Here is a 12,078-nt window from a genome sequence, read left to right as displayed (position 1 = left end):
GAGGAATTCAGCAGGTCAGGCAGCATCTATGGAGAGGAATACACAGTTGAAGTTTCAGGCTGCAATACCAGTCTCTACACCTCCTCCCTCACCACCATTCAGGGCTCCAAAACAGTCCTTCCAGGTGAAGCAACACACTATCTATGAGTCTGTTGGGGTTTTCTACTCTAGCCAGTGCTCGCAGTACCGTCTCCTCTGCACAGGTGAGACCCAATGTAGATTGGGGAACTGCTTCGTTGAGCACCTTTGCTCCATCCACCACAAAAGGCGGGCTTTCTGGTGGCCACCCATTTTAATTCCACTTCCCACTCCCATTCGGCAATGTCAGTTCATGGCTTCCTCTACTGTCATGATGAGATCACTCCCAAGTTGAAGTTTAGCACTTCAAATTCTGTCTGGGTAGTCATCAACCTGGTGGCATGAACATCGATTTCTTTAACTTCTGGTAACCCCCTCCTTCTTCCCTTTCCCCCATAGTCCACTGCCCTCTCCTTTCAGATTCCATTTTCATCAGCCCTTTACCTCTTCCACCGATCGTCTCTTATAGTTACCGTTTTCTCATTACAAGCGAGTGTTAAAATAGAGCACAGGATGCGGTAGTAGGGATATCGCATAGAAGGTTTTCACCAAATTACATGATACCAAATGCACATGGTGCAAGACAAAATAACCTATTTATTCATGCGCCCAAATGGGAACAGGTGGTTTAAAAAGACCCAAGATGGAGGTTTCAGATAATATACCTTATTGTAAAGTATTTGAGAGCAGTGGGGGGAATCTGCTATAATGTTTTTCTTTCCCCATTGATGTCACACTGCTGCATCCACGAGGATCCATTGTTAATCCCAATTTAACCTGGCGATTTGTAAGAATTGCTGGATGAAGTTTTTTTTAACTGAAACATAAGTATATTGAAATGGAAGACATTCATTCAATAGCTTAACTGTGATGTGATGCTGAAAGAGATCACATTTATTGATTTTTCGTTGCATTTATATATGCTGAGTTTGTAAAAGGTACGACATAGATTCAGTCCATCTCCTTCTGACTTCTACTATAATTAAAATGGTCCAGATGCATTACAAGGTATGAGGGATTCAACATATAATAGAAAGATGCTTGCAGATTCATGCTTGTAAATTCTTTATCTGTTGCCACTTAGCTAAATGAGCTCTGCCCACTGACTATTGATCAGGGTTTCTGAGCCATGTACTGTCTGAAAAGTGATCTAGTCATGATTCTATTGAATCCACTTCCAAATAGTCAGAGATAAACTGCATGACTTTGAGGGGACATAATATTTAGCTTTAAAACTAGCTTGGTGGCATGGCACCTTTAGCTAAACCACACTGGGATAAACTGGTTAGATTCAGTTATAGCAATCAGGCCAGGTTAGTATGGTAGGATTATAAATTTTGTGAATGTTAGGCCGGCTGGTTTGGTAAATTAAGTTCTTGGTTTTATCACATTGGGTCAGGCTGCTTTGATGAGGTGATTTTATTGGTTATTTCAGAGTGGAATAGGATAGTTATGTCACAATAGGACAACCTTACCTGGTGGGTTGCAATATTTGGATGTAGCCTTCTCTAGAGAAAAATGAGAGGATCAGCCGGTAGTGTGCCTTTAACATTATAGAAGTTTTTTATGGGGTTCATATAGAAAAAAAAACAGTTGTGATGAGCCCAAAGCAGGCATTGATTCTAAGATAGTCATCAAGGACTAATAATGAATTCAGTGGAAACATATTAACATAGGGAACTGATTAAAATGTGAACCTCAATTTGGTAGATGCGAGTTTAAATGTAACATTTAACACAAGCTTGGATCGGTACATGGATGAGAGAGATGTGGAGGGTGGCGATCCAGATGCAGGTAGATGGGATAGGCAGAAGACTGGGCCAGCACCACCTAGTTGGGCCAAAGAGCCTGTTTTTGTGCCGTAATGCTCTATGACTCTGAGTGACACTGGGCTGACATTCCAGGGCATTATTAGGGTGTGCTGCACTGATGCTTTCTGAACTAGATGTGTAACCAGAAGCCCACTTGCCCTTTTATGTGAATGTAAACCATCCATTAGAACTGCTCCGAAGAAAAGGCAGCGCTCGCTGTAGTTCCTGGCCAGAGTTTATTGCTCATTTGATTTTCATCAAAATCACATTGTTGCTTGTGACAACTTGCTGTGAGACCTCAATCACTTCTTTAGTCATACCTCAAGGCTACAGGTGCTAGGTTAGTCCTGAGTAATACAGATAGGACTTATAGACCTGGGCCACTTCCTTTGACAGACCAGGATCATTCTATGAAGCCATGGATATGGTTTATTACTCAAGAATGCAAACAAAGCCCCTGAATTACTGATGTTGGCCACTCCCTGAGACCAGAATTAGATCACTTTCTAACTCTTACTGTTTATTCCCTGAGCCAGTGGCATAAATCAAGCCCTGAATAAAAGACAACGATCACTCCACAAACTGCAAACATTCATCAGAGTTTGTTGCCTGGTCCTAGTTGCCATGGAGACGATGGTGGTGTGCCTCCTACTTGAATTGATGTGATCTTTCTCACAAAGGCACTCACAAAATGCTGTTGGGTAGGGATTTCCAGAATTTAGGCCTGACAATGAAGGGATGATTTAATATTTACATAATGATGTCTGACTTAGGGAGTAATCAGCAAATAATGGTCTGCTGCCTTTGTCCTTCTTGGCAGTCAATGTAGTAGGTCAGGGGGCGAAATGGTGTTGAGGTTGACAGGGCTGACAGCTTCAATCTTAGCAACATCACCACATCGACAACACAGCCAAGAAACGTCTTGAGGAGCCTGAAGAAATTCGGCATGTTCCTGTAGACCCTTACCAATTCTTATCAATGCATCACAGAAAACATCCTATCCAGAGGCATCATGGCTTGGTATGGGAGCAGCCCTGCAGGTGGTAGCAAGAAACTGCAGTGAGTTGTGGACACAGCACAACCCATCATAGTAACCAGCCTCCTCTCTGTTTACTCTTTTTGCTGCTGTGTGGTAAAGCAGTCAGCAAAATCAAAGACCTGATCCACCCCAGAAATTCTCTCTCCTGCCTCCTTCCAGCATACAGAAGATACAAAAGCCTGAAATCATGTCCCACCAGGTTCAAAGCTGCTATTTATTTCTTAATATAAGCTCTTATTATTAAGTGGTTCCCTTGTATGACAAGATAGAGTCTTGACCTCATAATCTACTTCTTCATGAGCTTACAGCTTATTGTTTCCCCATACTGTACTTTCTCTGTGGCTTTATTCTGCATTGTTATTGCTTACCTTGTTCTACCTCAATGCACTGTGTAGTGATCTGATCTGTGTGCAAGACGAGCTTTTCACTCTATTTCGACACAAATGACAATAATAAGCCTATTGCAATTCCAGCTGCTGTATGATTGAGTATAGTGCGATCTGTAAATGATACGTATCCACTGAATATGGTGTGGAGAATCAATGCACATGACTGCTTTGTCCTGGGTCTTCAAAGTTCAAGTTCAAAGTAAGTTTACTATCAAAGCACATATATTTACTCATATACTGCCCTGAGATTCATTTTCTTACAGACATTCACAGTAGAACAAAGAAATACAATGGATTCAATGAAAAACTGCGCACAAAGACCAACGTGCAAAAGAACTCAGACTGTGCAAATACAAAGCAGAAAAATAAGTATAATAATAATAACTAAATCAATAAATAAATAATACTGAGAACATGAACTGTTGAGTCCTTGAAAGTGGATGTGGAAACAGTTCAGTGTTTAGCGAGTCAAGTTCTCCACACTGGTTCAGATGGTTGAAGAGTAATAACTGTTCCTGAACCTGGTGGCTCCTGTTCCTCCTTCAGATGAGAAGAGAGCACTCCCTGGGTGATGGGGGTCATTGATGATGGATGCTGCTTTCTTGTGGCAGCACTCCTGGTAGATGTGTTCAGTGGTGGGGAGGGCTTTTCCTGTATCCATTACTTTTTGTAGGGTTTTCTGAATTGGGGAATTGGTACTTCCATACCAGGCTGTGATGCAAACAACCAGTTAGGATACTCTCCACTGTGCGTCTATAAAAGTTTGCCAAAGTTTTCGATGGCATACTTAATCTGCGCAAACTTCTAAAGGCAGATTTATACTTGTGCGTACGGGCTACACCGTAGCCCTGATTTTCACTTCTGCGTCGCTCTACACCGTAGCGAGCATGCGTTGGTGTGCGCCAAAATGCTAGTTGTTGGGGGGGGGTTTCTATGCCACTGTGTTGAGTTTCTTTGTGAGAGACACAGACGAGGAAATGCATTTCAAACATTTTCACATGTCGGCAGGTAGATTTGACGATTTGGTTAATCTATTTCACATCGGTGTACAGACATGGCGGAGAAGAAGCAACCGGAAATGCGTAGGAGGAAATGTGATGCTATCAAGCGGACCAATCACAGTTGTTGCGGTCTGCGTCGCCGCGACGCGTATTACTTTTTTAGGGAGGTGCACGTCACCCTACGGTGTAGGATACGGCGTAGGTACGGCATAGGGTAGATGCGACACACAAGTATAAATCAGCCTTTAGAAGGTAGAGATGCTGCTGTGCCTTCTTAGAAATGGTGCTTATGTGTTGTCGGGTTTCTTGAGAGTTGTTGGTGTTGCATTCATCTAAACAAATGAAGAATATTCCACTACAATCGGCATGTTTGCCTTGTGGCTATTAGTGAGGCCTTGGGGAGTCTGGAGATGAAGCACTTGTTGAAGTTTACTATGTGTCTCTTGTAGATACTTTTGTGACCAGTTGAGTCTCTGATCCCATTAATGATGGGGGACTGGTGGTAATGCCATCGACTATTAAGGGCAGCTGGTTAAATTCTTTATTGTTGGATGTGAGCATTGCCTGGTGCTTCTGTGGTATAGACAGAACACAGGAGAGTACAGTGCAGGAGCAGGCCCATTCGCCCACAACGTTGTGCCCAGGTAATCAAATACCCAGCTGAATTATTCCCTTCTGCCTACACAATGCCCATATCTTTCCATTTCCAGCACATTCATGTGCTTATCTAAGGGACTCTATTGTATTTGCCTCCACCATCACTCCCGGCAGCATGATACAGGCACTCACCACGCTCTGTGAAAAATTTCCCTCGTACATCTTCTTACCCCTCTTCCCTTGAATGCATGCCCTCTGGTATTGGACATTTTAACCCTGGGAAAGAGATACTAGCTGTCTACCCTACCTATGCATTGTATAATCTTGTAAACTTCTATCAGATCTCCCCTTAGCTTTTGCTGCTCCAGAGAAAATAATGAAAGTTTGTCCGACCTCTTCTTATAGCACATGCCCTCTAATCTAGGTGGCATTCTGGTAAACCAGCTCCAATGTCTCCACGTTCTTCCTATAATGGGACAACCAAAACTGAATGCAATAGTCCAGATGTGAACTGACTAGAGTTTTTTAAAGCTGCAATATCATTTTCTGAAGCTTGAATTCAATGCAAGCATGCCATGTGCCCCCTTAACTACTCTATCAACTCATGTAGACACTTTAGCTTGAGGATGAGATAAAGAAGGTTTATCCCATGTGTTGATTGGCTCACCATCTATTGCAGATCTAGTACGATATCCTCATTGAAGGATGGAAGTGTAGAAAGTGAGGGATTTTAAGTTCCAGAGTGTTAAGTTCTCTGAGGATCTAACCTGGTCCCAACATATTGATGCAGCCATAAAGAAGGCAAGACAGCGGCTATACTTCATTTAGCATTTAAGGAGATTTGGTTTGTCGCCTAAAACACTCAAGCTTCTACAGATGTGCCGTGGAGAACACTTTGACAGGCTGCATCACTGTCTGGTATGAGTGGGTGGGGTTGCTGCTCGTGAACAGGATTGAAAGAAGCTGCAGAAAGTTGTAAAATTAGTCAGCTCCCTCTTGGGTACTAGCCTCTGTAGTATCCAAGACGTCTTCAAGGAATGGTGCCTCAGAAAGGCAGCATCCATTATTAAGGACCTCCAGTACTCAGAACATGCCCTCTTCTTATTGTCTCTCCGGGAGGGAGGTACAGGAGCCCGAAGGCACACACTCAGCAATTCAGGAACAGCTTCCTTCCCTCTGCCATCTGATTCTTAAATAGACATTGAATCCATGAACACTACCTCACTTTTTAAAATAATTATTTCTGTTTTTGCACTATTTTAAATTTAACAATTTAATACTTACTCTGCTTTACTTTTTCCCCCTATATTATCATGTATTGCATTGCCCTGCTGCTGATAAGTTAACAAATTTCACAACACCTGCTGATGAAACCTGATTCTGATCGATATCCTACAAGACATGACCATCTCTATCAGTGGCGGAGCTACTGTTCTGTCTTAGTGATGGAAATTGAAAACATCAACCCAGGGCACCTTCTACCCTCTTTCTATTTTCATAGAGCATAGAACAGTACAGCATAGTACTGGCCCTTTGGCCATGATGTTAGGCAACCCATATAAACCAACTCCATGATCAATTTAAACTCTCCCTTTTACACAGCCCATAACTTCTATTTTTTTTCTTCCATCCATGAGCCTATCTTGGAGTTTCTTAAATGTTCCCAATGTATCTGCCTCTACCGCCACACCATTACATCACCGACATTCCAATGCATTCTAAGAACTTACCACTCTTGGTGTGGAAAAAACCTACCTCTGACACCTTCCCTAAACTTTCCTCAACTCACCATAAAAGGATTTCCTCTGCTATTAGCCATTGCCATGCTGGGAAACAGGTGCTGTTTGTCACTCTATCGATACCTCTTATAATCATGTTCACCTCTACCCAATCGCCTCTCACACTCCTTTGCTCCAAATCTCAAAGTGTTTTTCAGTATGGAGGAGCACAAATTCATCATTGGAGGGACAATTCTGGGTGGTATCAAGAAGTTTCCTTGCCCATGTTTGACCAGAGGGCATGCATTCAAGGTGAGAGGGGCAAGAGGAGCATATGGGGCAAATATTTTACGCAGGGTATGGTGAGCGCCTGGAATGTGCTGCCAGGGGTTGGGATGGAGGCAAGTCTAATAGAGACACTCAAGAGCTTCTTAGATAGGTACACAAATGTGAAGGAAATGGAAAGATATGCCCTTCGTGCAGGAGTTAGAGGCTCTTGTGTGAGTGTGTGGGTGGTGGTGGGGATGGGAAAGGGGCTTGTTTCACTGCTGTTGTCATGTTTACTTCTGTTGTGGCTGCTTGTGTTGTTTTGTGGAGCGTGGCGGGCATGCTATGTTGGCAAGAGAATGTGCAGTGCCACTTGGGGGCTGCCCCCAGCACATCCTTGGGTGTTAATGCACACGATGTACTTCACTGTATGTTTTGATGTACATGTGATCAATAAATATGAATCTGATTTGTTGGGCTCTGGATTCCCAGACTACACTCTTCTACAGTGACCGTAACCTGTCAATGGTGCCCAGGGATTCGGATACATTGCACCCAGGCTGCTGCCACGGTTCCCAAATATACATGACGAGGACTTTGCATGTTTGAATTGGCTAAAAACAAATTCTGTGATGTTTAAATTTGATGCTGAGGTTGAGATCATGTGGCCTATTTAATTTTATCCTTTTTGTTTTTAACGGATTGGTGATGATATAACTGAGCGGCATCCGGCCTTTTCAGAGGACAGTCAAACATCTTGATGCAGGTCTGCATTCACACCTAGGTCAAGGTAGGTTCTTTCAATCGAAGCAGAGCGCTGCGGGATGATGTTTCTCTACCATTTGTGTTACTCCGCTTCAACCCTCACTCTGAGCCCCATTTACCTAAGGATTCAGTTTCCAAAAAAGTTATGACAGCTGAGCTGAAAGATCTTCTGGCAAGTTTTATCCAGACTTGATCCAGCATATCCAACCTTTGCCCTGTTTGGCTCCAGACCACATTAGGTCAAAAGTTATCAGGACAAGCATGGGCAAGGAATACTCTTAGATTGCCACCCAATATTTTCCCCCAGATGCTGATCCTCTGTTTCTCCATATGCTCTGCAAGCACTGCTGTTGTCATTGAAAGGTGTTTAAACATGAGTTTGTCAATAACTTCCAGAAGTAGGGCAGTGCGTATGCTTCCAATGGTGTTGAGGTTGAGAACTTCAAGTATCTAACCGTGAACACCACCAGCCTTTGCTGGCCCAAACGCATTAACGTCACATTCAAGAGAGCTCACCTGCACATCTTCTTCCTCTGGAGGCTATAAAAATTTGACGTCCCTGTTGACCTTTACCATTTTTTATCGATGCACTATAGAAAGCATTCTATCTGGATGCAATACCCCTCTCTGTGGCAACTGCTCTGCACGGGATTGCAAGAAACTGCAGAGAGTTGTGGATACAGTCAGCACATCACGGAAACCAGCCTCCCCTCCATGGACACTGTCTGTACTTCTCGCTGTCTCAGTGAAGTTGCTAAAGCCGGAAAGCCTATCGCACAAAATGCTGGGGGAGCTCAGCAGGCCAGGCAGCATCTATGGAAAAAGTACAGTGGACGATTTGGGCTGATACCCTTTGGCAGGACTAAACCTGCTCAAGAACAGCTTCTACCCTGCTGTTAGCAGACTTCTGAACAGACCGCTTGTATGATCAGATAGAACCTTAACCTCACAATCTACCTGGTTACGATCTTGCACTTTATTGTCTACCTGCACTGTACTTTCTCCGTAGCTGTTACACATTATTCTTGTTTTACGTTGCTCTCCCTCAATGTAATGATCTGACTTGAATAAACCGAATGCAAGATGCAGCTTTTCACAGCAGCTTAGTACATGACAATAATAAACCAATATGTGCACATTTTCAATTGTCTGCAGTCAGTCACATGCCAATCTTTATTTACCTTGAAAAATGAGTGAGATTGTACACTGGAAGTTCAAAACCTAGAGAGGTAAGATATTGGGGCTGAAGGTAAGTAGTTCACATCATTGTACTGTGGAATACCGGACTCATAACGGAGTGCACAGACAGCAAACGGGGGCAAGACTGCCCACCATCAACTGTGTAAGAAAATTACATCTACTGCATTGTGAATGCTCATGAACGTGTTTGTCGCATAACATTAAGAATCGGAGTGCAACCCTTCTCAGTATTCTAGGAAACTGAACATCCGACACACACTATTGAGTTTGTGTTTGAAACAACGTAGTCTCGGCCAGAGAACGATTTAGAGGTGTAACAACTGTTTGTTTTTGCATGGTGTTCAGAAAACACAAAGCACCAGATAACCACCCCATAGCACGTCCGATGTAGTTTGAATGAAGGGCAAGACCCTGGGTTAGCATTTAAATACGGTCAAGAGACCTGTTGATGCTGTTCAACAATAGTTTAAATGGGAAGAAATCAGGAGAGGTTTCATTTGGTGATAGAACTTGTCCTAGGAGAGTAGAGCAAGGAGAGGACAAAGCAGGAGAGTAAAAGAATATTCTAGCCAGTTTGTAAAGGTTAGCAGAAGTAGTAACACCTGCCTACTGTGACTGAGGTGAATGCATTGACTGGGGATTGCACATAGCAGCTCCACAAAATGGAGCAATGGGGAGACAGCTGCAGAGTGCTCACTTCACCAGTGCACTTTCCCTGCCTCTCAGCAAATTATTTTATCGGGGACCTGAGACTTTAACTCTTAAACTGTAGCACCAGCTGTAAAACCTCACCAACAGAAATTAAACAACTGCACTTTTACCATTGTCATTACCCTGAATTCCTCTCTGTTTAGTTTAAAGGCTGCAAATGGATGAAACTATTACAGGTCAGAAAGAAACCATTCAACTCATCATGCCTGTGCGTGGCAATTACATAGAATAAATATCATGCTGGTCTCACTCCTCTGTCCATTGCCTGTAGTCCAATGTTTATTTTCTTTTCTCATGTCGCAATCCAGATCACTTTTTCATTGAAGTGGCAGTTGCCTGCATTCACTGAGCCAAGCGTTCACCTCATTTCAGCTGTGATTTCACTGTTGGTCATCCTAAGGATGCAACATGTAATTGTCATTCCTTGTAGCAGCTTCCTGCGTAGGCTGGCCTGTTTCTGCAGCCCCCTTCTCGCCTGCTGCCATTGTTCTGGTTTCCAGAGAACATTGCGTTTTATGGGGAAAAAAATGATTGTAGCTTTTCAAAGGAAAAATTGTCACTGGTGAGGTAATTTCAGGGAGATAGAATAGAAAAGCTGGGGGCAGGGGTAGAAGCTGATAATCCTGGAATGGCCTGACGGTGAAGCCCACTGACTGGCTTGGGAGCTACCAGCTGGATTGACCTTAAGTGATGTCCACAGTTAATCTTCTTTAACAGTCGAAAGAGGAAAGGGAGTGCAAAAAGATAACCAGACATAAATAAACTAAACAATGTTTTGCTGGACAGCTTTCTGCCAATCACTTGATTGTAACTGCTACGAGATTCTCATGCAAAATGCAAAGCTTTATCGTGAATATTATTAATCGCCTAAAGCAAGGTGTGCCATATGGGGAGGTTCGTGCATAAAAATCCAGATCTGAAGCATTAGATCAACTTCCCAGCTGAAGTGAAAGAAGTTTCAACTTACCCAGGTTGACAAAGCTCATAACCAAGTCAGCATCACTGAGGAAGGAGCTGTCTTGCAGGCTGGCCAGTGGGGGTCCCTGGGTGGTGAAGATGGCCTGGTAAGGGTATGAGAAACCCCTCGCATCCTCCGTTAGCATGGAATTGTAGAGATCCAGCATGAACATGGGGGCAGAGTTGTGCTTGCCGTGCAAGTGGGGTCGGGGGCGATGAGGCAGACCCAGGATTGAGAGGATTTCTCTTTGCATCTCCCGCCTCTCCTGACTCTTTAGGCGCCCATGGATAAAGCTGGAATGGATGACGTTGTCTGTGGTCAGGTTGCCCAGAACCAAATGCAGCACAAAGCAGTTCCACAGAAGCCCCACTGCAGCTCTTTTAATTAACAGCAGGAAGTTCATCCTTAATCAGGTTGGACAGCTACGTTAATCCCCTACACAAACATGGTCACGTCTCTCTCTGTCTCTCTGTCTGTCTGTCTGTCTCTCCCTCTCTCTCTCTCCCCTCCAGCTCTTTACAGCTCAGGCAAGGCTGCCTAGGCACTAGGCAAAGCTATCCGAGTGAGGTTGTAGTTCAAGACCCATGCTGTGTGAACTGGCTCCCACAGTTCAGCGAGAGAAGCTCGTGAGTTACTTCACCTACAGGAGCTACAGTCCTTCTGCATGTAAATCAGTGCAGTTGTCTAGTGCAGACGGAGCCAGCAGGAGGCTGCTTGTGTGGGAGGAGCACCCTCTAGTCTAAGTTCAAAAGTAGCAACAGAAAATTATCTGGATGTCTTAAGGGCGTCTGTAATTAAGCAAGAGGGATGGGCTTTTGAATTTAACCACTTTTTGGTGAAGAGGTGAGGGCTGACGCAGGATCAGGATGTCTCCATGCCTTTTCTTTTTACTGAATGAAATTATTTCAATCTTCCAGTTGTTTGGGGGAAGATTTAATTCCCTTTATTTTATCTGCAGTTTTACTCTTATTTGATAAAGTTTCCTTTCTGAGAATGTGTTTAAGGAGGAGAACGGTGGTTGGAGTTGTAGGTGGATCTTGAACGGGTGTTTGGGGGTTGTTGTTGGTGGGGCAGAGAACAGGGAGAGACAGAGAGAGATAGCTTTCAGAAGCACACCAAACTTTTCCTGTACAACAAATAAAAAGGCAGTTACTATTATTTATCACAAACTAACATGTCAAGCATTTAGTTCACAGCAAGATTATGCAAAAGATGAATGAGTGATAATCTGTTTAAAGAGGGAATATAAACCAAAAATGTTCTTCCTTTTAAAAAAAATTTTAGTGGCAGGTATGCCACTATTATGATTATGATCAGAGATTAAGGGAGCTAGGGCTTTACTCTCTGGAGAGAAGGAGGATGAGAGGAGACATGATAGAGGTGTACAAGATTTTAAGAGGAATAGACAGAGTGGACAGCCAGCTCCTCTTCCCCAGGGCACCACTGCTCAATACAAGAGGACATGGCTTTAAGGTAAGGGGAGGGAAGTTCAAGGGGGATATTAGAGGAAGGTTTTTCACTCAGAGAGTGGTTGGTGCGTGGAA

The 12,078-nt window shown here is 43.5% G+C and overlaps 1 protein-coding gene across 1 annotated transcript in view; it reads right to left on the bottom strand.

Annotated features, from left to right (window-relative positions):
- Positions 1-11,240, bottom strand: part of bmp7b (bone morphogenetic protein 7b) — a 141,681-nt gene extending 130,441 nt beyond the window's left edge. Inside the window, exon 1 of the mRNA XM_073061549.1 lies at positions 10,544-11,240. Coding sequence (XP_072917650.1) covers positions 10,544-10,937 — 394 coding nt within the window. The 5' untranslated portion in view covers positions 10,938-11,240. The remainder of the gene's footprint in view (positions 1-10,543) is intronic.
- Between the last annotated feature and the right edge of the window lie 838 nt (positions 11,241-12,078).

The sequence above is a fragment of the Hemitrygon akajei genome, chromosome 11 (genome assembly GCF_048418815.1).
Source record: "Hemitrygon akajei chromosome 11, sHemAka1.3, whole genome shotgun sequence".
In the NCBI taxonomy this organism is placed as follows: domain Eukaryota; kingdom Metazoa; phylum Chordata; class Chondrichthyes; order Myliobatiformes; family Dasyatidae; genus Hemitrygon; species Hemitrygon akajei.
Note: the sequence above shows the minus strand (reverse complement) of the source record. Positions and strands in the feature narration are given on the sequence as shown.